We start from the raw sequence: 27360 nt of genomic DNA on the forward strand, positions 1-27360 counted from the left end.
TCGTAAGTTGAGGTCTAAGGAAATAGTGTCAGTGAAGGTTCAGTGGAAGAATCGTCCCGTTGAAGAGGCTACTTGGGAGACTGAGTCTGATATGCGCAATAAGTATCCCCAGCTTTTCACACAGTCAAGTGCCTTTCCCATTGTATTCTTCCCTTGTCCGTTTGAGGACTAACGGTTGTGCAATTGGTATCTGATGTAATGACCCGCTAGGTCATTTTGTGCGCTTTGACCATTTTACCCCTCGCCAGTTCATTTCAGAGACTAGGAGCGAGTCTAGTGATAACTTAAGGAGCTAGAATTCTAAAATAAAGGCCTTTGATTGTATTTGTGCACTTGTTTGAAAACTTGACTTATTTTCGTTGTGGGGTTGACCTAGTAAATTATACCTCCATTGTGAATTCCGAGGCCACATGTGAGTCCGCAACGTGTTTTTACATTTGTGTTCATGTTTGGTTTGTGTCTGTAGGGCCTGGGATTGATATTGGGATTTTGGGTGAAAAACCAGAGGTCACTGGTCGAATGGGACCGTTGCAGTGGGAGAGGGACCGCTACAGCGAGTCCGCCACAGTGGGGCACCGGTCGCCGCCGCTGGAATTCGAGTTTAATAAGATCCGCCGTAGCGGTGGGATTTTTCGCTATAACGCGACCGCTGCATCCAAGCTATGACCGCTGCAGCAGTCGACGGGAGATAGAAACCCACTTTTATATTGCAAATTTCGAAGTCATTCACCACATAACACTAAAAGCAGTTCCCATGAAAGTGAGAGGCGATTTTCTAAGACTAGGGCGAAGTTCTTCTTTGAAGGTAAGTTCCAACCTTTTTGTAATTCATTCCCCTTTCTTATTCAAGTCCCATGACTAGCCTAAGGTCCATTAATGGTGGGTGAAGGCCCTAGAACCCTAGAATTGATAAACCCTTGCATAAAATGTGGAATATTGATTTTATTACTGTTCTATCACCTAGGATCGTAGATTATTACTTTCTAGGACGAGAATTTGATTAATAATTTTGAGAATAGTTTATTGAGACTTAGGGTTCTAATAAAAATGGAAACTTTGGCCTAAAATCTATTTTGAAGGGGGTAACCTGATTAGAAAACCCATAAATTGGAAGATTATGATTATTGAGATTAAGATTATGATAAATTCATTAGTAAGTGATAGCTCACCCATTTGAAATGGGTAGAAGTAATTAGGTCTTCTTCTCCAATTGTTGTTCTTACTTGATTAGAAGGTCTATTGCTTACTTGGTGTTATACTGCTAGACTTGCGTTCCGAAGCATTACGAAAGGAGAAAGCTCTTGCGGAGTAGCTTGCATTGTTCCAGTTTTGCATCTGAGGTAGGTTATGGTTTACTTGAGTTAGACTTTGTTTAGTTAATTGTATATGTAGTAGAATTGATGAGAGAAAGCATGATTAGGTCTTCAGACATGACGTATGGTTGGTTATTACTTAGGTTGGTATGATTGCTGCTTATATGGGCTTGTCACCATTCATGCTATGTTGTTGTGTTACGAAAAGGAAGGAGTCAATATATACTCCTCTTGTTGATTGAGATGGTTGCATATTCATGCTATGTTGAGTTAATTTTCTGAGTCATGTTATGACTTGTGGCATGGTGCTTGCATTTATTGACTGATCATATTCCATGTTGATTGTTGGACTGGGATATGTTGAGATGCACATTGTAATCAGATACAGAAACACACATATATGATGGCACATTTGACAGGGGGTGAGTATGTGGCTACTTAAGGGCTCATAATCTGAGGTCAGTTTCGGAGCGAGTGGTACATGGACACCATGGTTCGCTGCAGGTCATGATTAATGAGCGAAAATAGCCGTTGGCATGTGTGTACGGTTGAGATACTATCATTGGTTACATTGCATTGCATTGGAATTATTTTATTCTTGTGGCATATTGTGGACTGGTTGATGATTGACCCTTGATATTGTTGTGTTGTTGTGTTGTTGTGCCTATCTGGCTATTTTGTTGGTTTTACAATGTATGCATGCTACTAATCTTAGTTGGCCTATGATATCTACTGGTACATAGTGTTTGTACTGATGCCACCTTGCTGCACTTTTTATTTTGGTGCAGATTATGTGGCAGAGACTTCTTCCAGACCTCACATCTAGCTCGAGGCTTTTTCCTATCCAGATCAGAGGGTGAGCTTCTATCCATGCCATGCCGCCTGAAGATCTTTCCTATTCTGATGTCTATTTCATTCCAGACATTTATGTTATTTCAGACAGTTATTTAGTCTTAGACAGTTTATTGTTTTAGAGTCCTTGTTAGATGACTTTCAAATTTTGGGGTTGTAATAGTTAGACTTCCGCATCTTTATTTTAGTTATGGCATGACTAGACATTGTCATGGTTTTATTTCCTATTATGGATTTATAATTGTACAAATGAATGAATAATTGATTAAGGGGATGGTTCGCCTAACAGGGGGTTACTGTGGGTGCTATCACGACGGATTGTCGTGATAGTGATACATGTTAAAATTCAGTAATAACTAGTACAGGAAATCTTTACACATTTTTGCTTGTAATTTAAATCCAAATGATAAATATAATAACAATTCATAAAAGGGTGGGACTAATATAACCTAAAATAATAAGATAAGTTACTTCCTCCAATATATTAAAATATACTGATAATTTAAAAGAAATTTACACCTTCAACACATATAAAGTTATACTCCATCGTTTCAATATATACGAGCCTATTTAAATGAACACGAAGTTTAAGAAAGAAAAGAATATTTAAACGCGTGAACTAAACATGCCATAACAATTGTATGGCTATAATTTTTTTAAAACTTGTGGTTCTAAACATGTCATTACATTTGTGTAGCTATAAAAGCTTCTCATTAAGTGTAACATGGGGCGACTTGAAAAATCTAGCGGCCTAAAGCTAAAATATATTAAAAGACCCTTAAACTTATTTCGTAAAATCCATACAATAATGAGACTCAAACAAAAAGTTCATGGCTTTTGTCAAGTGGTAAGAGTGTCACACGTGTCATTATTTCAAACTTTCTTATAGACAAAAGCACGGTATTTACGTCTGAAGGATGGAGGGAAGGACCTATTACCCATCGAGTTTCGAACCTTGCACCACTTGTGCTCAGGAATTTCTCGGTTAAGAAAGATTAGACACAGAAGAACTTGTTCTCCGATGTATAAATCAAACATGAAAAATAAAATAACTAATTCGGAAAAGCCTAGCTGAAATTAAAAAGTGAAATCGTTGAAACACGAAAAAGAAACAAGTGCACCTAAGAGGACAATAAATATATTATTTTAATCTAATAAGAGAGAAAACTTTTATCATTATTTATTCACACATTTGTACAACCTCAACTAAATTAAGGAAAAAGATATTCACAATTAGAAATCTTTCATTAATAATAATTAATAAGTTATATTTTATATATAATAACATAAGAGGTTTAAATTAGATTGTATTTAAATTTAAAAAATTCATTCGTAAGCCGATTATAAAGAAATAGGTTCATATTAATTGAAAATGAGATAATAATATGCTAGTGTTGGTAAGGTGAGCTTTGGAGGAGATTCTCCAGAAATTAAGCCCCCGTTTGGCCATAAAAATTATTCACTTTATTCCGAATTTTTTTGTTCACTTTTTTCCCGAATCAGCATTTGGCCATGAAAATTCCGAATACAACTTGAAGTTGTATTCCGGAACACCAAAAACTCAAAAAACTTATTTTTAAAAAAAAATTCACTTTTTTCACTTTTTTTACAACTACATTTCACCAAAAATTACAATTTCAAAAACTATGGCCAAACACAACTCCAACTCCAAAATTCCAAAAAAAAAGTGATTTTTTTTTTTTTGACATCTATGGACAAACGGGGCCTAAGTAGGCTTTTGGCCATAGTTTCCAATATTTTTCATTTAGTTGGAATTTATGGAGTTGAGTTTGAAGGTGAAGTTGTGTTTGATTATATTTTTTGCAGAGAATATTTAGAATAATGTTTATGTTTGAATGTACTTATATATAACTTTAAAAGTAATAAATAAGTTGGAAAGCATGCTATAAGCTGTTTTCCAATTTGAATTGAAGTACAAATTTCAAGTTGGATTTGGAACTTTCATGATCAAATTTTCAACTAAAATGAAAACATGTTCCTGAAAAAGTGAGGAACTTTGATTCTTGTTTTTCTCTTTAAGCTTTTAAATTCAGTGTCTATTTCTACTTGCACTTTAATAATAAGTGTAGATCGTAATGTTTTCTACTGTTCCGTTGAAAGAAATGTTTCTGAAAGCTCAGAGAGAAGCAGATATACTTCGATTTTACGCACGTATGTCATTAAAAACCAGTTTCTAATTTTGTCGTTTTCTATTACTGTAGTTGCCCTGTTAGTATATTATTTTAATATATAAAGCCCTAAATAGTTAAATGTAGTTCAGAGTACAGTAGTATACTTAGTTGTACAGAAGTATATTTTAATATAGTTCAGCCCTAAATAGAATTTCTTCACCAACCCACCGTCTTAATCAGTGCTTTCATTTGAATCTTTCACCATGACCAAATTTGGACTAGATTTTTATATATCATTTCTTTATGTTATATCATTTCTTTATGTTTTCTTAGATTTTGACTACTAATTTTTCCTATTCTTGTTCGTGGATGGTATTGTGAACTAGTAAGATTGCTTCTTCCTCTAAATGCTTTGTCTTTAGTTAAGGAGTCAAATTTGGATCCTTGAATTAGAAGGGAAAATCATTTTTACAGCGAAACTTCATATTTTCTGAAAATCCTTGTTAATTTGATGGTTTTTCGGTTGATGACATGTAATGAAGTGGTGAGGGGAAATTGAGTTAAAATTGGTACTACTAAGGATTTGGGAAATTGGGTTAAAATTGGCAATAGCTACAGTGATGTTAGTTGCGTGGGTGGCGAGGTAGGAGTAAACAAAGGCGATGTTGAAGAAGAGGAGATGGGTGAAGGAGGTGGGGCGAACCTAACGGAGGAGGTGGACTCGAAGAGGAGAGAGGTGGTGGGGTCAAGGAAGATAGAAAGAGAATGTTTTTCTTTTTCTTTTTTCTCTTTTTTTGCAATTTTATTTTTATTTTTAAAGCTAAAATCCATGTGTCGTTTTATTTGTTATTCTTGCATGTGAATTACATACCATTTGTATATTGTTGCATATTTATTTTGTGTTCAAGTGGCACAGGTTTTGGAGGTTCAGACGGTAGAATCTCAGTTGGAGGGTTCAAATAGATTTCACGGATTAGTTTGAGGGTCTATCAATAACTTAAGCCTAAATAAAACAATTTTTAATTATATCATTAGTGAAATTATATTGTTGTACTCACTCCTCTGTTCACTTTTACTTGTCTATTATATTTAAAATAATTTCACTTTTACTTTTCTACTTTAACATATCAAGAGAAAGACAAACTCTTTTTTCTTATTTTATTTTTAATATTAATTACTCATTTCGAAGTTATTTTCCAAGTATATTGAGACTATACACCAATTAATATAGGTATTATGGTAAAATATATATTTCATTTTTTAATTCTGAAGGGACGTGCAAAGTTAAAAGTGGACAAGTAAAAATGAATGTAACGAGTAGTATTTTTTCTGCTAGACTTGCTAGGAGGAGTAACTTGCTGTAGGTCAAGTTAACCCGATGGTAAAAAAAAAAAAAAAATTACTATGGTACTATATACTCCATTTGTTTCAATTTATGTGAACCCTTTACTATTTTGGGAGTCTACAAAGTGATTCTTTGATCACGTTTTCCTTAGATTTTTTCTAAATTATTTGAATTAAAAATTATCATGATTTATAGTACTTTTAATGTAGTTTCAAAATATATAAATTTTATTTTTCTACAAACTTGAAAAATCTATGTCAAAATTTAAGGTCAAAGTTATAAAATTTGATCCTCATACTTCGAAAAGGTTCATATAAATTAAAACAGAGGAAGTATATTATTAGTGCACATAGCTTAAATTCTTAATTTATGTATACAAATATGTAAAACTTTGACATGTTGAATAAGTACTTTCTTTATTTTTCGGGTTACCAGTTTTAGTTTCAATAAGTGATCTATATAATTATCTTTTAGTCTTTGTGATAATGTAAAAACTCTTTTACGTTAACAATGAAAAAACGTACTCCCTCGATCCCAAAAAAATTGTCATTTTTTAAACTTTCGTAGAATCAAATGAATTATTTTTTTATGTCTTTTAAATATTTTAAATTATTAATTATGGTGATTTATAGTACTTTTTACGTAATTTTCAAATATGTAAATTTTATTTTGAAAAAATTAAAAATTTTATATTCAAATACGATTAAAATTAAGAAGTTTGACTCTTAAAAAAAAAAAAATGTCAATTTTTTTTTTGGAACAAAAGGGAGTAAAAGTCAAAAACAAAAAGCTACTGTAGATATCAATCTAAGCCTGCGGCTAGTCTCCATCGGGGTAAAGTCTGACCAGCAGAACTTAACATGATGTATTAGTAAGGAAATTTGGGAAAGAAGCAAACATACGTCAAAACCCCACCTTTGCTATAATTAATGCCACTTTCTGTATGTTTCTCTCTCCTTTGTAGTATTTAAAATGAAGTTTTATTCATGGTGGCTTAGACATATCGTTAGCTGAACTCTATCTCCACTTCAGTTTCCTTACAAATTTTCTGCATTAAGTGAAAGATAATTAATTAGCATATGCATGTTTCTACATATGTGCAACTCTTTTATGTTCATGTAAAATTGAATTTTTGAGGAGTTGCAGATGCCAGGTTTTTACTAAGGGGTTCATCGTCTTCCGTCCCAATTTATGTGAAGGTGTTTTACTAAACTCGGAGCTCAAGTATGAAAAAAAGACTTTTGAACCTTCTTCCGCTCCTTTCTTTTTTAACAAGCGGTTTTGTACTTCTGTTGGGGTTGATTTTTCATATGATACTGTAGTTATTATCTCAGAAATTCATTTTTTTGCCTTGATTCTAATTTCTCATAATAAATTAATTAGAATTGATGACCCGAAAATAAGACAACTAACTCTCTATAACAAGTTAGTTACACAGAGTATAAGTACACTATTAGTGAATATTATAAGTCAAAACCTTGAAAATTCCTATTGCTTATGCAAAGGGTAAGAAGATAACAGCTAGCAACACAACAACAACAACATACCCAGTGAAATTTCATAATGTGGGGTCTGGAGAGGATAAAGTGTATGCAGACCTTAGCCAGTGAAATCCCACAATGTAGGATGCGGGAGGATAAGGTGTACACAGACCTTACCCCTATCTCGGAAGATAGGGAGATTGTTTCCGAAAGAATCTCGGCTCAAGAGACACATAATATATATAGCGCCCCTCCCCCTTCCTTTGTCTTGAGAATGAACACACACACACACTATATATATATATTTGCTAACTAACAAAACTTTCAAGGAATTCCAAATATTTTTGCGAATAAAAAATATGAAAATATAAATTTTATAGGGAAAAGGAAAAACTAAAATAACAATGCATAGATACAGGCATACAGTGGCGGAGCCAGAATTTTCACTAAAGGGTTCAAAATATAAAAACATAAACACACGAAGAAGCCAAAGGGGGTTCAACGTCTATTATATATACATAAAAGATAATTTTAATCATGTCTAAATAGTGTAATTTTCTGCCGAAGGGGACCCCTTCTGCATAGATATACTAGGGACCCCTTCTGCATAGATATACTAACATACAAAAATGTTACTCCCTCCGTCCCAATTTATGTGACACCGTTTGACTTGACACAAAATTTAAGAAATAAAAAAATAAAATTTAAGAAGGAAACAGTTTCAAACTAAATAGAGAAAGGGGAGATAAGGGAAACAACAATAGTACTTACATATTTATCATTCTAGTCATGCATGGTTTACATAGATTCTACCTTTAGTATTGAATTTGTTTTCAGCTTTAGTAGTTAATCAACATTAATGTCTTCTAGGATTTGCACTGTTTAGGCATTTAGTCAATACGTAAGTGTTTCTCTGTTCATCAGCTGATAACTTTGCTGAACATCCAGTAGTTTAAGAAGCCTTGATTCTACTTAGGGAAGAAGCACTGCTCCAAAAGATCATTTACACCTGATAAAAGCTGTGAAGAACAATGACAATATGAGCTCACAAGTTTTTTAGGACCCGTTTGGCCATCGAAATTATTCACTTATTCCCAAAATAATTTATCACTTTATTTGAGAACCAGTGTTTGATCATGAGAATCTCAACTTAAAGTTGTATTTCAAATTTGAAAAACAACTAATAATCTGTTTTTATTTTTTGCCAACTCACTTTTCACTTTTGAAGTTATATTTAGGTACATTCAAACATGAACATTATTCCAAACATTCTTTGCAAAAAAAATTAAACAAACACAACTCCATAAGTTCCAAATAAAGTGAAAAATATTTAGGATCTTTGACCAAACGCCTAGTTAGTTGTTTATCAACGATGAGCATAACTTTTGTGCAGACTGTTTTACAGTCTCAAGTTTAGTAGTATGTCATATATATTATAATTAAATATAAAGTTATATTATATTTTCTGTAACATCTTACATTTTTACTCCGTTAAGGTTCATACTTCAATATGTTACATTATTAGAGCAAACAAAGGCCATGAGTTCAAATCTCACCGCTATGCAAGAAGCAAAAGCTTATTTACGTATTCGGCTCATAAAAAAGAATCAAACCTACACGTAAGGTGATTTATTCTCCCTAACGATTTGATTAAAGTTTTAATTGAGATAGTCACACAGAATCCAATATATCCAAGCCAATAAGTAACTGGTTATACTAAGCTTAAATATTTGGTAACCTAGAAAATAAATCAAGCAATCTGCTGAAATAAATAAAATTACATTGATATTACAAAAATTCCTAAGAGCATATAAAGTAAATCCAAGAATAAATATGAGCTATAACCCTGTCCTCATCTCATCCCTTCTGGGATTTATAGGGCAGCGTATAATTTTAACAAATCTAAATCTTAGATCTGCCCGTGCTAAAGACTTATACACCCATTACCTGCGGCCACAGAGAAAGGTAGGGAGAAAGAAACAAACATACGAAACCTTAGCTTACATTTTCCCCATATTAGATTTGGCTGCTGTGATATGAGTCCCATGGTCTCTAGCGACTGTGAGGTCCTGCTCAAAGAAAGGATATTAAAGTGAGAGTGTAAATTTTATATACTGATGGTGTAAAAAAAAAAAAAAAAATTACTGATGGTGTAAAAAATATTTACACAATCAGCTCCCTTATAAAATAAACATAAATAACTCTCTATGATAAGCATTAATTAATATCTTAAAAAAGGTGTAATAACATTCTAATATATATATAATGTTTTTACTGTCGGTGTATATAAACTTGAAGCCTAAATGATACCTTGTGGTGAGGAAGTGACTGTGGTCATAGCAGCAATTTCAGTTGATTTCACCAAATTTCTACAGATGTCCCAGTTTCCGTTGTTGGAAGAAGAGCTACCATAGTAGGTACCTGACTCTATTGGAGCACAGAGATTAGGGTGAAAACCCAAGATTAAAGAAGGCTTGATCTTAATATTGGTAGCTCCAGATCCCCTAATTGTCTCTTTGTTTGCTCCTTCACTTGCTTGTAGTTTGTTCTTACAAACTTGTTCTTCCATTTCCCTAATATCCTTCTTTCCAAATAAATTAGATATTATCTGAGAATTAGCTGATGATCTGTGGCTATTTTCAATTCCGCTCCACATTTTCTTGATTGTTCTTTCTCTAGCTCTTGCTCTTGCCTTGGCCCTTGACTCTCTTGCAATTTGGACATGATTTGTTGCCTCATCTTTTACTTCTTCATTTTCTTTTCCTCTTTTGGGATTTGTTGCTATTGCCAGGTCCTCACACTCTGATGCATATGAAGCACCAACCTTTGCAGTACTCTCTTCGCAGCTGGACTTCGTTGCTCCTACATAAATACAATAGAATTGAAATGATGATGTCAGTTTAACGGACCACATAAAATATCTTCCTCGCCAGAATTGTTCAAAGATAGGATAACGCTATGCGTAAATAAGCTAACTCTAGGTATGTTGTTAGTTCTCAAGCATTATAACGCGGGTGATGGTGTCTTAAAGAAAAAAAGTTCTCAAGCATTCTTTTGGATCTTAGGTGCGACCTTGGGGAGCTTATTTTGGTAACTTGGTTTTGGAGTTCTAGTTTAAGGCAAAGCAGGACAGGGCTCACGAGGTTAGAGGGGGCCGACCTCAGAGATAACCTAATCAGGTTCATTGTAGTACTTGAGTTTAAGCTCCTACTTCGAAGTGAGTTGATGGGGTTAGGGATCGAACCTGAAATCTTTGACTGATGATCCCGAAGAGTTAACCAATTAGTCAACTCCTCAATGGCTAGTTTGGAGTTTGTGAATAGCCAATCCATTGTTTTGCTTGGTTTGTCAAAACCTAGCATTTCTTGAAGATCAAAGAACTTTCGAGCAATACCAATGGAGAGTCTTACTCTCCGATCCCTTGGACCTTGAGCCGTCAAAATCTTACTACACCTCTCTTTTTTCTTGATTTTCTTCTTGATGGGAAATGACCTGAAGGAATTGTCACAATGATCTTGATTGTTATTTGGACAGTTGATAATATTGTTTGCTGAGAATCCCGTGTTCTTTGCCAGGTAGTGGCTAGAGAACTGATTTTGGTAATATTGATGAAGGAGAATTTGGTTTCCATTGAGGCCAAGAAAGGGTGAAGAGCTATGAAAGGAAGAGGAAGTGTACTGAGGAACAGGGTTCCCAGTACTACTATTACTGGCAGGGAACATTTCGGTCAAAGCAAATTTAGTTAGGGTTGTGGAATATATTTTGACTAAAATATTGAAGAAACAAAAAGCTTTTTAGAGCAAGTAATTACTACTCTCTCCAATTGCACACAAGTTCCATGCATTAGAGGGTTTTGTCTTTCACATACAAAGAATGGATCTTGATGAAGCTTTCTTTCTTATCTTTTTTTTTCTTTCTTTCTTGGAGCTAGGATTGCTAAACTTAGAATGTGTTCTAAAGACAAGCTCGTAGGAACTTTTTAAATAGCTCGGAGAGACAACCATAGCCTCAGTAACAAGCAAGTTAGAACCGTGTCTCAATCACAAACAAGTTAGGAAAACTTTGTTGACTACTCCATTTAAGTACACCTTAATTGAAAAACGGCAAACAATAAAATTAATAAGCGTAATTATTATTACTAGTACTAGCATAATAACAAAAACAAAAAAATTCGTGTTCCTAGCATTTGATGTTCTCTACATTTCCTATATAAATCTATCATAACTATAGACTAAATGACTTCTAACAAACATTGGACTCAAGGTAACCGCACCAATTAATAGGACCACTTAATTCGAACTCGGTGGGGTATATATCTATAGTAGTACTTTGCCCTTCTTTAACCTATTTCATACTGAACGAAACGCCTTTTATTGATTTTTGGCTTTGGAGAATATCTACTAAACGTAATTGTTCTGATGATCATTTTCAAACTTTCCCTAATTTATAAACAGTGAAAGTGATGGAAATAATTATTGCCACTACAAGAAATTATGGAATTAGCGACGGACAAAATTTCGTAGCTGAACAGCAAAATCCCATGCTAATATTATTTAGCTACGGATTAGCGACAGATTATAAGAAAATCTAATTAGCGAGAAGCTATTTAGCGACAAATTAGCTAGGGATTACCGACAAATGCAGTAGCTAATTCCATGTTCTCTTGTAGTGTGCCAAACAATGAAATTGATGGAAATAATTACTGGTTTCCCCTCTGTCTAAGATGGGTGATTATCTCTGGAAAGTCCTCGTGTTGCATCTATCTTTTTATCCAAGTGGATCCTTGACGCAATGTTAGCACGTAACTCGAAATCATAAAGTTGCGAGTTCAATTCGCGTACGGTTCAATTATCATTATTTTTTCAGACCTTACTTGTGAGATTTCACCGGGTATTTGTTGCTGCCCCTCTATCTATAACAAATCAAAGGCACATATTTATGGACAAATAGAAGAGTAGATTCATTAGGTCTGAAAAAAAAAAAAAAACCTAGGTATTGAAGAGCTAGGGCTGGGATTGATTAAACCCGTGAGCTTTATGTTTGGACTGGGAGTGTTCATAGTAGTGGCAGGTACATGTACTTTTCGCTATGTTCACTAAAAGACAACCTAATTTATGCTTGTTCTGACTGGCTTTTTCTTATTGGGAGCTCATCAACTCAGTCAAATTACTACTAACCCTAATTTCTTAAAAAAAAAAAAAAGAAACCCTAATTTCTCTGACTTCATATAGTGTGACCCCTAGCTAAATCCATATTTGAACATTCCACTACTATCTATAAAAGCAAACCCTAAAATATCTACTCTAGTACTTATTTTCTATTGTTATATTTAGGATTTCTTTATAAGTGATTTGTACACTACACAACCTCATAACGAAGTCCACGATAAAAAATAATCCTATTAGTTACACTTTTTTCTCTCTCCAAATTTTGGTCAGTATAATCACTGTATATCTGTGTATAATTAGTATGTATATATTATATACTTATTATAATCCCTTTATAGTAGGATACATCAGCAACAACTACAAACGATTATGGCTAAGTGGGTGAAATTTTTTATAGCCACCGACCTAAATATGTTAAGATCCCTTTAGATAAACACCACATGATGATGGAGTTTTATTAGAACATATATAAAATATATACAAAAATATAGGGGAACTAGATCAAAATTAACCCCTATATAGGGGTAAAATTTAAAAATGAGGTGAAACCTCAATTCTCTTTACATTTGTCGATTCGATACAATATATACACTAAATTCGAACGAGAACATTGAAGGGTCTAGTAAAGTCTGTAAAGATAGATCCTTGATTTTACTTTTCTACAGGACCTAGCTTAGTAATATTTTTTTTTCTTGAAGAATCAAAATTTAAATTCAAACTTCCATTGCTAATCACTGAGTAGTGGCACACTTTGTTTTTTCATTGCTTGGACATAAAGCCAAGTCGTGTGCCAAATTGTTTCCTAATTTTAAAGTAGAAATGCAATAAAATTATGGAGAACAAAAATGAACACGGACTTATTCTTCCCCTTTTTATTTTTATTTTTTATAATCAACTAGAATTCAGAACCCACTAGCACGAATAATTTAATACAAAATAGATTTCATAAAGGAAAAAAACGCTTTTCACCAACTATTTCTCCATTTTCCAAAACTCAAACTTGATGGCATATTTTTCCTTTTCTGTTGCATTGTTAACGTGTGTATACTAAAATTGGCAGAGAAAATGAAACGTCCGTTGGGTATATGTATGGATACTAATAATCACCACTAACTTTAAAAGATTATAGTAGCACAAAAGGCGTAATATTAATTTGGCCGCACTAATAATTGAGGAGATCGATGTACTTACTGATTAATACTCGCTATTTAAATTTCTGTCATATCTTGATGGAATTGACAGTAAAATGTTTCAAAAAGATTGAATAGTAGTAACGTCAAGTCATTTCTTTTGGACACCTTTTTCTTACTGATTATTTATGCAAAATTATCGGACCCATACGGCTAGCTATACTCTTCATACTTTTATAATGTGCTTTCTTTATATTATAATTTCCTACTAAACTCGAATCCCTGACCCGAGAAGAAGCAGAACTTAAAAGGTTCCTTCTCTGGCACAAGAATAACAACACACTTTGTTAATGAGTTCTTAAGTTGTATTTCTTACATATTTATTAGATTTTTCAATACAAATATCGAATCCACGCAAATGTACCATACAATGATCTAAATCTGCCCCTGCATCCAACCAATCTGCATAGAAAATTTTAGAACTTTTAGGACCATCTACTAGGACTCCAACTACCAATAAGGTGACAAGAGTAAATTTTGCACTGGACTACTTTATAAATAGTTTTGTATACGGTAAAAACTGGTGTAAAGTGCCATGAGAGGTCGGAGTAAAATACGAACGCCGAGAGATGTGGCATTGGATTGAGTTCGGTGGTTCGGATGAATTAATGCCCGACGAGTCGATGCCCACAACTGAAGAGACACCAGAAGCCGAAGAGACAACAGAAGCCGAAGTGACACCAGAGACCGAAGAGAAGCTAGTCAACACATGCGAGAAATCCGTTACGGGCCTGATTTCTCACCTCCCGTTATGCCGTCCGTTACTCGAACAACTGTGGAGGCGCCGTCTTTAGTATTAGGGTTTTATCAGGCTTTTAGGGTTTAAGGAGAGGCTCATTCTTGTAACTATAAATAGGGGTGAAACCCTCTTATTTTAGCTCTCTGATTTCTTTACGCTTACACATATATTTACTCTGTAATATCTCTTCAAAAAAGCTTACGCTCTCTTTTAATTTGGCTCGGGTTCGTAGCACTATACTCCGGGCCGGACCAATTTTGCAGTGAAGTCATACACGAAATAGGCTATTACTCTCTGTATTTTCTATATTCAACTGATTGTTATTTCTTATTTCATTACGTTAACAGCTAATCAAACCATGTACCCTTTAAACCGCGTATAAATTCAATTGTTACCTTTTTAGGGGTAAACAATTTGGCGCCCACCTGGGGCTAAGGATAATAGTGGTGATTTGTTTACAACCCTACTTTCACTTGTTCTCTTGAAGTTTGTGATTTCAGGTTAACCTCAAAATGTTAAACAGCAGCAAGTCAATTCACTTGAACAATAATGGTGAACCAGGTCACCACGGCGAAAACAACAATAACAAGGTGTCGGTCGACGAGTTACCCCAAGATCCAAATGGCGTTCACCCTGCTGACCATAATGCTGTCAATTCGAATAACGCTGTCAACCTAAATGTCGACGGCAGTCAGCTTGATGATCCATTCAACAACAATAACCTCGTGATTTCACTGCGTGCTTCTGTGCGAAAGACACCAGGTGATATGGGAGAAGAAATTACCTTACGCTTAATTTTTGATATGTTGCAGGAACAACGGGTGACTATAACTCAACTCCAAAAGAAGAACAGCAGTGCAAGTGTGGAGGGATTGAGCCAAATTGGCAAACCGGTCTGCAGGAATGATCAAGTCGCTGATTACGACAATGGATCGGGCTCCAATGGGTCGACCGAAGTCCTGAAAAGGCTTGAAACACTGGCCAAACGGATCGACACCAATGAGAAAAAGGTGGAAACTTATAATTCACGAGTGGACCAGATCCCCGGGGCCCTACCGATCTTAAGAGGGCCGGATTCCAAGCGGCACCATCAAAGGTGTTATATCCCGTGTTTCATACATTCGGATACTTCGAGAAAGTCGCGGCAAGTTAAGGATGAGATCACTTTCAAGAGTTATTGTAATGTGCAAGTTATTATGAATATTAGGTACGGAGGTTATTAGTGTGGAAATGTTCGAAAAGGCCAAGGGTAAGAAGGAAAAATTCGCAAATGGTTCATGATAATATTGGAAGCACAGGGGGACAAAATGGGAATTTTACAAAATTGTCTTAAAATTTCTAGCCCAAGCCAAGGCTTGGCCGTGTGTGTGTGCATGTGCATGTATATATATGGGTCCCACTATTATATGGATGAAACTTATGAAGCAAGTTAAGTGGTCATCTTTGTTAATTGAAGAAAATTCTAGAAAATGGAAGAAAATTTGGAACAAAAAAAAAAAATAATAAAGAGGAGAGCATGCACATGACCGGCCATGTGCATGCAAGAGTAAATATAAAAAGATGACTAAGTCATCTTATTTGTCCAAAAATCTCTAGAAATTTCCAAGGAGGAGAACAAAAGAAAGAAGAAGAACAACAAAGGGGCCAATTCGGCCAAGAAAGAGGGAAAGAGGAGACCAAAAATCTTGTTCCAAAAATTTGGCTCTTCATGTATTTCCGCTAATTTGAACGTCCTCTTCGACATGGTATAGTTGTTGAAGCAAAAGAATCACCCTTTCTTACAAAATCATAACTCTAGCCAAGAAGGAAGTTGAAGGAAAAAGGTAAGGATTTAACCTTCTTTATATATTATGGATGGTTGTGCATGTTATTGTATGTAGAAATGCATGAAATTCATGAGATATGGATGTGTGTGTGGTGGCCGAATGGATTGGTGAGGTGTTGGAGTGATGAGTTCATTTTATTTAGTTGTTTGATTGTTGTATTGCGAATTCTATAATGTGAAATGAGGATTTAATGATTTGAAACAAAGTTGTAATTGCTATGGAATTATTATGAGAGTGTGGCCGTGTGTTTGTGTAGTTGGCGTGTGTATGTGATGTCAAGGAAGAATGAATGAATTAATTTTATGTTATGTGTTGGTTGTTATCGTAATGTGTAGAAATAGACGAAAAACTCGTGAAAATATGTTGATAGTGGTTGGCCGAGAATGATGAGGTTTGGTAAGATTGTTGTTATTATTGTTGATAGTTTGGCCGGGTTGAATTCCCGGATGGTTGTTGATTGGAATCGGCCGAGTGAACTTGGTGGGATGGAGTATTTACGGGAAATGTCGCCGAAATTTCGGTAGACAAGTGATTACTTTAAATTTCAACTTCTAGATGCTCTAATTAACATTTGGTAAATGTGACCAAATTGTAGATTTTGGCGAATTTGGAACTTGAGTTGGAGAGGCGTAAAAGGCGGAAAAGGTATGTAAGGCTTTACCCTTCCTTCTTTGGCATGTCCTAGACATAATAGGTTTGAATGCAAGCCTCGGGGACTACTCTATCTCTAGAAACCTGAGTTCGAATTTGACCACTATTCCTTCAATAGAATTGAATTAGATTTTCTAGGTTTTATTAGAAAAGTAGCTTGAATGTATGCAACTTCTATAAATGGATCCGAACGTCCCAAAATTTTCGTGAGTAACTCCTTGAAGTCTAGAATTCTAAAGTATCGTTTTCTTTCTAATAAGTCGTAAATGTTTTCCAAGATGCCATATTCTCCAAAAATCCAAGTTTTGCGATTTTGAAAGTTTTATGACTAAAACAACGACTATGACTTTATGATGACAATGATAATGCTAGATATGGGAAAACGTATATGACGAATATGTCAAGGATCTGTTCTTATCATGAATATGACGACACGAAATGTTAAGCTATATTTGAACAATGACTATTTTAAGGTTTCAAAGTACATGAAATGATATGTCATGATTTTGTTTTATGTTCCCGTGAAGTTATCCTTTATTGTTAGTCTCACCTTATAATTGTTCCTTCAAGGTGAGACATGACGATCCTGATTGTTCCATAATGTAATCGGAGGTTACCGACCTTACGTCACTCCGATAGATACATGACTTTCTTTGGGATCTCATGCATGCCGCTTATATGATATGTATATGATATGTATATGATATGGGGGATATGGGGAAGGGAGACATGTTGCGCTATAAGACGCATTGCCACCTGGTCAGCTGGCGTTATCGTCCCGGACGCGGGATACATGGGGGAGCCGACGTATTCGGCGCTATGATATGATATGTTCTATTTTCTATATATGAAAGAGAAATGTTTTTCAAAGGAAAGGTAAGCATGCATGGTTTCCGGCCTAAAGGGCATTCATATGTACAGGTTATTATCTTATCTTATCATATGTTCTATGGTTTCATGATATTGTTATTCGTACTTCATACTTCTGCTTACATTGTCTTCCATGCTTTACATACTCGGTACATTATTCGTACTGACGTCCCCTTTTTGTGGACGCTGCGTTCCATGCCGCGCGCAGTCGGCAGAGGGACGTACTTGACTCCTGTGGGCTCCATCGCGCATCAGAAAGGGGCTCGCTCCGGTTGCTCCGAGCCTCGGTTTTTGGTACTATTTTGTATATATATATTCGGGCACGGCGGTAAAGATCGGCCCTCCCTATGTATATGTGCACTATGTTTAGAGGCTTGTAGACATATGTACGCAGATGTTTTGTACTTTTGATGGTCCTCGTCGCTGTATAACGTGTTAACAAAGCTTGTTAGCCTATGTCTATAAATATGCTATTATTGTTAATGTTAAGAAAAAACAAACTTGGTAAGGTTCCCACGGCCCACTTAGTAATAAAGGTAATATGGCAGATAAGGGGTGCTCGGTACAAGTATCGGGTACTCGTCGCGGCCCCTAGTTGGGTCGTGACAAAAGGTGTTACCCTTCGAGCGCGGCCCCGAAGTTGATGCCAAAGAGGTTTAAGATGCTGGACATTCCTAAGTACGATGGAACAACGGATCCACAAGAACACGTGACTTCCTATACTTGTGCCATAAAAGGCAATGATCTCGAAGAGGACGAAATTAAATTGCTCCTACTAAGGAAGTTCGGCTAAACATTATCCAAAGAGGCAATGACATGGTATTCTATGCTTCCTGAACATTCTGGTAACTCATTTGAAATGCTTGCAGATACTTTTATAAAGGCACATGCTAGAGCTTGGAAGGTTCAAGCAAGAAAGGCCGATATATTCAAAATCGCCTAAGGAAAATAAATTACTACGAGAGTTTGTATCGAGATTGCCAAAGGAACGAATGCTTTTTCCCCCAATTCCGGAGGAATGGGCAGCGCAAGCTTTCACCAAGGAGCTAAACTCTCGGAGTTCCGCCGCCTCGTTCTAAAGGATAACTTGTTAGAATACGAGGCGGTGACATGGGCTGATGTCCACAACAGATACGAGTCCAAAATTCAAGTGAAGGATGATCAACTCGAGCTCCCACCGGGTTCAGTAACCCAAAGCAGAAATGCAAATAGATCGAAAAGGGTGGTCAAGACAGAGGCGAAGCTATCAAAGGATAGATACCAGCCATACAGTCAGTCGGAAAGGTCCAACTTTAGGATGGACAAAGGAAGAAGCGGTCACAAACATCACTTAGTCAGGATTGATAGGCGAAATAATTACGGTTCAGGTAACTAAGGTTTGCAATTTAGGAATGATACCGATGGGTAGTCTAGCAAAGGGCGAGAGCCCGAAGTTGTTTGAGTACAATTTCAATGTTGATTCTGCGAGTCTCGTTTCAGCCATTGGCCATATTAAGGACACGAGATGGATAAGGCTGCTTCGATTCGATCCTGCTCAAAGAGATCTGAATGTGGTGTGCGAGTACCACGGTACTCATGGCCATCAGACTGAGGATTGTCGGTAACTAAAGGATGAAGTAGCTCGACTGTTGAAGAACGGGCACTTGCGCAAATTCTTAAGTGACCGGGCCAAAGGAAATTACAAAAGCAGGGAAGCAAATAAGCAGGTCGAACCAGTGGAACCTCAACACATGATCAATATGATTATCGGCGGGGCAAAAATTCCCTGAGGTCCGATGATGAAGAGGACAAAGGTCTCGATCACTCAGGAAAAAAAGAACCAGGGATTACGTACTTGAGGGGTCCATCTCTTTCAGTGATGAAGATGCAGAGGGCATCATTCAACCCACAATGATGCTTTGGTAATTTCTGTCCTTATTAATAAATCTCAGGTTAAGCGTATTTTGATTGATCCAGGTAGTTCAGCCGATATTATCAGTTGAAAAGTGGTAGAGCAGTTGGGGCTGTTGGACCAAATTGTTGTAGGCAGCCTGGGTTCTCAACGGGTTCAACATGGCATGTGAAACTACGAAGGAGGAAATCACACTACTGGTGAATACCGCCGGGACAGTTCGGCAAATGAAGTTCTACATCATCGAAGGAGAGATGAGATAAAATGCATTCCTTGGCAGACCTTGGGTGTATGACATGAGGGCAGTACCCTCAACGTTACACCAAATGTTGAAATTTCCAACCCCGGAGGGGGTGAAAACGGTTCATGGGGAGCAGCCGGTGGCCAGAGAGATGTTTGCAGTTGAAAAAGCAGCTCGACACCAAAGGCACTACCCTCAAAATCCATAGAAGAGCCAGTAAGAGGCAGAGATGCTAAATAGCAATCACATGACTCGGGCCCAAACAGCCCGAGGAAAGAGTAAGAAGCGACAAACTCTGAGAAAGATGACTTAGGTGTTCCCAAGTCGTCCGTGCTGCCGGATGATTCGGACGCAACCAAATCTACTGTCACGACCCAACCAGAGGGCCGCGACGGGCACCCGGAGCTAACCTACCGAGCACCTTCTAACATCCATCTCATAATCATATCTAGGTGAGCCACATGGCTAACTCATAATTACCACAAATTGGAAGAGACACAAGTTCATTAATTATGTGCACGTCAATATAATCACCATCAACTTTGTCAATAGGCACAAGCCAACAAGGCTGCTAAAAATGATATACAAATATGAACCGATGAGGTTATAGAGCATCTAACTATATACATTTTTCTACGAGCCTCTATATGGAGTGCATAACATCATAAAGACGGGACAGGACCCCGCCATACTCATATATGTACACAAAAGAATAATACCACTAAAATGCAACTCCGAAGCAAATGGAGCGCTCCTGTGTAATTGCTGATGAAGAAACCTAGGGGTCTGATCCGTCTCCCTGCCTACCTGCGGGCATGAACGCAACGTCCACAAGCAAAAGGACGTCAGTACGAATAATGTACTGAGTATCTAAGGCATGAATAACAACATAATAAGGATATGACAAAAAACATGAGATAAGATAGATAACCTGTATATCTGAATGCCTCTTAAGGCGGATGTCATACATGGTTAGCTTTTTTTTTTTTAAAAAAAAACATTTTCATACATACATATATAATATAAGGGTTAGTATTGCGGAACGTGCAACCCGATCCATATATCATATCATTCCGCATCCAGGGTAACATTATAACATACCCACTACAGTGGTGTGCACATCTACGTGCCTTACCCGACCGACTATAGTGCGGCTCGGTGTGAGAAAATATGTACATATATATAAAGCATGCATGAGAGCCCAAATGAAAGCTATAACTCTTATCGGAGTGACGTAAGGTCGGTAAACCTTCAATTGCCATTATGCAATCCTCATTATCGCTATATCTGACCTTGGAAGAACAATTACCATAAGATGAGATCAACAACAATGCACAAGATAACAATCATGTAACAAATTCAATAATATCATGAGAACATCAAGAACTATAAGCTTTGGTATCTCTAGAAATGGAATCATCATCATAGAGGACATTTATCAACAATATCATAAGAACCTTGAGAATCATAAGCTTCTAGCATTTTTAGGAAATTAGACATTATGGATATCATGAGTAGGTTCACAACAAAGGAATCATGCCTTAAGAAAGAATGGGTTAGCCTTAACATAACTTTCGTCTCCTTAACTACTTAATGTTCTCTTTCCAAGCTCGCAAATCTACATTCAAGATGATTCATTCTAGAGTTAAGTCTTGAAAACACTCTTAAGTTCAAACTAGAGTAATTAACGAGCTAGCGAAATTTGGACAGCATTTCCCCTATTTTATTGACTTCCACCAAATTCCAAAACAATTCCTAATCAACAATAACAACATCAACAATACCATAGTCAAGGAATTATATTCATATTAATCTTAAATCAATTCAAAATCCCCTTTCAAGTTCAACTCATAATCTTCAACTTCAATTCAATACTTTATGACTTCTCTACTATGATTCTTTCCTCCCCAAGACTTGCTAAACCTTTTAAACCAACTCAATCATATGAATAAGATGAAGAACATACCTTGTAGTAGAAGAACTTCACCTTACTCAACTCCTTCCAAGGCCAAGTTCATCACAACATTGATTAGAAGCAAAGATAATCATCTTCCATGGATTATCTTGGGGTTTTGGTGTTTGATCTTCTCTTTTGATGGTGTGAAGGGTTTTGGAATATTATAAAACCTTCAAGAACTCTTTAATAATGTGGGGAGAGAAGTGTGGAAAGTTGAATGTGAAAAATGGGATCTTTTAGACATTAAAAAGGGCTGAAAACCGCCCCACCGCCCCATGCTGCGGGAAGTATGCGTCACCACATACTCAATATGCGACCGCATACTGCCTCCACAATATGGGGGTGGTACTGGGCAGTAGACTTAGCCAAAATGGCAAGTTTTCGGACAGTATGCTGCACCTCAAACTTAGTATGCTGCACCTCAAACTTAGTTTGCTGTCGCATACTGGTCCACAAACTCCAATTTTCGCGAAAACGTGTTCTTTTCGATTCTTTTGACCCCCAATCCTTATGGAACCTTCTTGGCACTTGTATAAAACTTCATTAACTATATAAGGAGCCCTATAACTCCCCCTCAAGGTAATGCTAACCAATGTATAGCTCAAATGACATGAAATCCTCCCAAAAACATGGCACCAATCCTAGCCTTCAACGAACTTACTTCCGCCAATTCATTTAACTCCGAAACCTTAAGGTACATATTTAAAATTATTGGATATCCTCGTTAACCTTCTAAGGGATTCATATCCACTTTAGGCTTGCATTAGTTTACTTATAATGCAAACGACGTGAAATTTCCAAGGTGTAACATCTACTGTGGAGGAATTAGAACAAATCATCTTGTTCGTACATATGCCAGACAAAAAGGTATACCTAGGCACGGGGCTAACCCCGGAGCTCAGGCATAAATTAATTAAATTTCTTCAAGCTAATGTCGATTGTTTTGTATGGTCCCATTTAGACATGATAGGTATTCTACCGGAGGTGACGACTCACAAGCTAAGTCTTGATCAAAATTTCCCCCCTGGTGAAGCGAAAAATGAGACTAACGGCCGAAGTTAAACATAAGTTCGTCAAAGAAGAGGTAACCAAGCTTTTAAAAATAGGTTCCATCGGGAAGTCAGATACCCGAACTGGTTATCCAACATAGTAGTTGTGCCTAAGAAAGGTAATAAATTCAAAATGTGTGTAGATTATAAAGATTTAAATAAATCATGCACGAAGGATTTGTTTCCTTTGCCCCACATTGATTGAATGGTTAATGCGACGGCAGGGCATGAATTGTTAAGTTTTCTTGACGCTTACTCCGGATGCAACCCGATTCGGATGGATCCGGAGGACCAAGAGAGAACTTCTTTTGTAACTAGATATGGCACATATTGCTATAATGTAATGCCATTTGGACTAAAAAATGCTGGAGCAACTTTTTAACACCTAGTTAACTGGATATTTGAAGAACAAATAGAGAATGGAAGTTTATATTGATGACATGCTAGTTATGTTCCTGGAAACAGAGGACCATTTAAAGCATGATGTACTTCGTAAATACAACATGACGTTGAATCCAGAGAAGTGAGCCTTCAGACTAGGCTCGGGCAAGTTCTTTGGTTTCAAGGTGTCAAACCCAGGAATAGAAATCAACTTGGACAAAATAAAAGCCATCGAAGACATCGCAGTGATCCATAATGTAAAAACGGTGCAAAGGTTAACCGGGAGGATCACAGCTTTGAGCAGGTTCATCTCTCGACCTTCAGACAAAAGCCATCGGTTCTTTTCAGTGCTGAAAAAGAAAATTGACTTCGTGTTGACACCAGAGTGTCAATGAGCTTTGAAAGAATTGAAGCAATACTTTTCGAGCCCACCCTTGCTGCATACACCAAAGGCAGACGAACAATTATTTTTGCACTTAGCAGTATCCGAGGTTGCGGTAAGTGGCATTTTGGTTCGAGAAGAAGAAGGTACGCAATTCCCAATTTTCTATGTAAGCAGAACCTTAGGGGATGCAGAAACTAGATACCCCCTGTAGCATCCCCTTTGGGAGGATACCACTTATGAAACAAAAGCTAATTTCACACTTACAACGTTTAGAAAAAATTTATGCCAAAAGATATTCACAGAAATATTTAATAGCGGAAATAGGCCCATGCGAAAAAGGGCTGAGAGTGCGACATTTTTTTTCCATTGTACCCTCCGAAAAATTTCTCAGATGAAATACAATATCAGAGTACCAATTTAAAATGGAAATGCCCTTCTCAAATAGTCAACACATTTAAAAAACTTCATTTTGAAATTTATATTTTCAAATCAACACCACTGCGGGTCCATAAGATACACGAAACTAAAACTTGCGGTTATCACAAAAACTAGTATCTTCCTTTGTACATAATTACAAGGCAAAATGTAAACCTAGTACATGGCGTGAATTAGGTTGGAAGCACACCCTAAAATAGCAAAACAAGTCACCAAGTTCAACTTACAAGTATATGGTCTTGTGTCCAACAAGCCTCCAAAATTTCATACATAAGTGTTACATATGGATCATGTACAAGTCCCTAAAATTTTACAAGACCTAGATGCATATGCAAATGTGATCTTCACTAAGGCTCCCAAAAAGTCTACTCCAAATGGCCATCTTCAAATATCTTCCCGTACATTACCTACGATAGAAAACAACTATCGCTAAGAATAAAGCTTAGTGGTGTATAAACTTTGGGCTTGGAGCCATTAGATTCTCCAATCCCCTTGTCCGTCGTAGGTAGCTCAATAAGATAACAATAAATCAAGTAAACAAGTATATCAAAGTATCAAATATCAAAACCTTGAAGAGTTTCCAAATGTCGAAATCAATATTCGAAGGTTCAAGTATCAAGAAAGCTTATACTTCAATTCAAGAGAGTTTGTCAATTAACCAATTTCGCCCAATATGTACGTCATGCCATCACACCAAGCACAATCAATATCAAGATGGACCGAAACCCCAAATCAAGAAGGGTCGTCATCCAATAGTCAAGAGAATCAAGAGCCATGTTGAAAGTGGCTTTCCACTCGTACTCGAAAATGGATGAAAATCCATCATCAAGACGAAATGTAAATCCAAAGTTAAGATGGGCAATATCCGAATCGAGAGGCATGCTGATATCGATGACAAAGTCACCGCAACAAGAAGGACAAAGCCCCAACAAGAAGGAAAAAGCCCCAACAAGGATGCAAAATGATCAAGCAATTCGTACAAGTGGGCGATTTAGCGAAAGTTTTGCAGTACTTGAGATAATAACCGTACAATGATATAAAATGAAGGGTAAGTAAACAACCCATCAAGATACTTCAAACTTCCAGAAAATAAAGATATTCCAAGTTTAAGTTTGTACACAAACCTTGGCGTTTTACCACACAACAAGTTCTACCACAACTCGAGGAGTTCAAATTATCTACTCTATAGACCAACCAAAGTCCACTTCGTCAAATAATTCCTCTTAGCTTGTACAAGAGCATATATACCTTAAATACACAATCAAATATCTACTTAAGTTCAATAGTTTCAGCACGTCGAAACTAAACATGAAATCGGAAAATCACCTAAACTATCAAACAGAATTTCGGGATGCAAGACTACCGTTTTGTACCGTCGCCGCCTCAAAGGGGTAAACGACAAAAATAGACTTTGTGGCCTTAATGAAAGTTGTAGATATATGTCTTTGGGTTTTAGAGAAATTTGAATCACTCCTATAGAAGTTTTGTACAAAATGATATGCTCAAAATACTTACAGCAGTACATGTAAGGTTTGCAAAACAGAAATCTGGGCAGCACCTGCCCTGTAATTCATCACCCCTTTTCGAGTAAACACAAGCAAAAATGGATTTTGGAGCCTGAACTAAAGTGGTAGGGCTATGAAATAGCTTTCTAGAATATCTTGAATCACTTAAAACTAAGCTTTATACAAGGAATTATGCTAAAAACACTAACAACAGTCCAGTCCAAAAATGGGTTTGTAACTTACCTCAACCGTGTGGAGTTGCTTGGGGCTCAACCAAAGAAAGTCTTGATGATTGATTTAGAGGATGAATATTATGATAGTAGAGTGGTTTTGGTGTCTTGTTTCCTTGGAGAAAACGAAATTGGCGGGGTGTTGGAGAGGATTAGAGCCAAAAGGTTATATATCTTACTTAGTAAGATAAGGATGAAAAAAAATAAAATAAAATAAAAAGGGGCTGCCCACTTTTATAAATATCCAATCCATTTAATAGATTTACTAAGATAATTATAGTAGGAGTAGTTTATATAACTACACCATAGCACTTCAAACAAGTTTCAAAGATCGTCAAGTTCACATTCACGAAGTGCGAAGTAAAATATACCCTTACTATCAAGATATGATAAATCGAAAATTCAAGTATTCACTAAAAAAAACTTTTGGGGTGTTACAACTCTCTCCCCCTTAAGAAATTTCATCCCGAAATTTACCTTATGCTAGTCTCGAAACAAATGGGGATATTGAATTCGCATATCCACTTCTCGCTCCCAGGTAGCCTCTTTGCCAAAATGATTTCTCCAAAGGACTTTTACTAATGGGATTTTATTGTTTCTATGCTCTTTTGCCTCATGCGCCAAGATTTGGATAGGTTCCTCTTCATATGTCAAGTCAGGGCTGACCTCAATGGATTCAACAGGAAGAACATGAGATGGATCTGAGCGATATCTTCTAAGCATAGAAACATGGAAGTCATTGTGGATCTTGTCTAACTCCGGTGGAAGAGCTAGTTTATATGCAACTGGACCAACTCTCTCAAGTACTTCATATGGTCCAATAAATCGAGAACTAAGTTTTCCTTTTTGGCCAAACCTCATAATCTTCTTCCATGGAGAAACCTTTAAAAATACCTTATCTCCCACTTGATGTTCAATTTCATGCCTCTTAAGATCAAGATAAGACTTTTGTCTATCCGAGGGCAATTTTTAGACGATCCTTGATGATTTTTACCTTATCTTCGCTTGTTGCACAATCTCGTGACCAACCAATTTTTCTTTCACCAACTTCACTCCAACAAAGTGAAGTTCTACACTTTCTCCCATATAAGGCTTCGTAGGGAGGCATGCCAATACTTGATTGGTAGCTATTATTGTAAGCGAACTCTATCAAGGCTAGGTGCCTGTCCCAACTACCCTCAAATTCCATAATGCAAGCTCGAAGCATATTTTCCAAGATTTGAATCACCCTCTCGGACTGGCCGTCTCTCTGAGGATGGAAAGAAGTACTAAAGTTCAACCTAGTGCCAAAGCTCCTTGCAAGCTAGTCCAATCCGGATGTAAAAACCTTGGGTCTCGCTCTATATAATAGAAATAGAACTCCATGCAACCTCACAATCTCATTAACTTATAATTCTGCTAAACGTTCAAGTGGGTAGTCCATTTTGATGGCCAAGAAATGAGCACTCTTGGTTAGCCTATCAACTATAACCCAAATTGCATCATGATTTTTTTGAGTGCGTGGAAGCCCAGAAACAAAGTCTATAGTTATTCTTTCCCATTTCCATTTAGGTATCGATAAGGGTTGTAACAAACTAGTTGGGAATTGATGCTCGGCTTTTATTTCTTGACAAACTAAGCATTTAGAAATAAATTCCGCAATGTCCTTCTTCATACCATTCCACCAGTAGTGTTCTTTGATGGTTTGGTACATTTTAGTACCTCCAGGATGCATTGCAT

The 27360-nt window shown here is 36.6% G+C and overlaps 3 protein-coding genes across 3 annotated transcripts; all 3 read right to left on the minus strand.

The window, feature by feature from the left end:
- Window positions 1-8901: 8901 nt before the first annotated feature.
- LOC132037870 (uncharacterized) lies at window positions 8902-10121 on the minus strand. Its single transcript, XM_059428509.1, has 2 exons — window positions 9434-10121; window positions 8902-9192 (listed from the first exon to the last, which is right to left on the minus strand). Exons 1-2 carry the CDS (start codon window positions 10035-10037, stop codon window positions 9176-9178), a joined length of 621 nt encoding a protein of 206 aa, XP_059284492.1. The 5' UTR covers window positions 10038-10121; the 3' UTR covers window positions 8902-9175.
- LOC132038080 (transcription factor CYCLOIDEA-like) lies at window positions 10120-10926 on the minus strand. The gene has a single exon (XM_059428804.1). The coding sequence runs from the start codon at window positions 10843-10845 to the stop codon at window positions 10120-10122; it is 726 nt and encodes a 241-aa protein (XP_059284787.1). The 5' UTR covers window positions 10846-10926.
- Window positions 10927-26124: 15198 nt separating this feature from the next.
- Window positions 26125-26502, minus strand: LOC132038081 (uncharacterized). Its single transcript, XM_059428805.1, has one exon. The coding sequence runs from the start codon at window positions 26500-26502 to the stop codon at window positions 26125-26127; it is 378 nt and encodes a 125-aa protein (XP_059284788.1).
- Window positions 26503-27360: the final 858 nt, after the last annotated feature.

This window comes from Lycium ferocissimum, chromosome 11 (genome assembly GCF_029784015.1).
Source record: "Lycium ferocissimum isolate CSIRO_LF1 chromosome 11, AGI_CSIRO_Lferr_CH_V1, whole genome shotgun sequence".
In the NCBI taxonomy this organism is placed as follows: Eukaryota; Viridiplantae; Streptophyta; class Magnoliopsida; order Solanales; family Solanaceae; genus Lycium; species Lycium ferocissimum.

What these genes read in the sequence shown, in the direction of transcription:
- LOC132037870 (XM_059428509.1), bottom strand. Translation starts at nt 10,037, where the DNA reads ATGTGGTCCGTTAAACTGACATCATCATTTCAATTCTATTGTATTTAT.
- LOC132038080 (XM_059428804.1), bottom strand. Translation starts at nt 10,845, where the DNA reads ATGTTCCCTGCCAGTAATAGTAGTACTGGGAACCCTGTTCCTCAGTAC.
- LOC132038081 (XM_059428805.1), bottom strand. Translation starts at nt 26,502, where the DNA reads ATGAGGTTTGGCCAAAAAGGAAAACTTAGTTCTCGATTTATTGGACCA.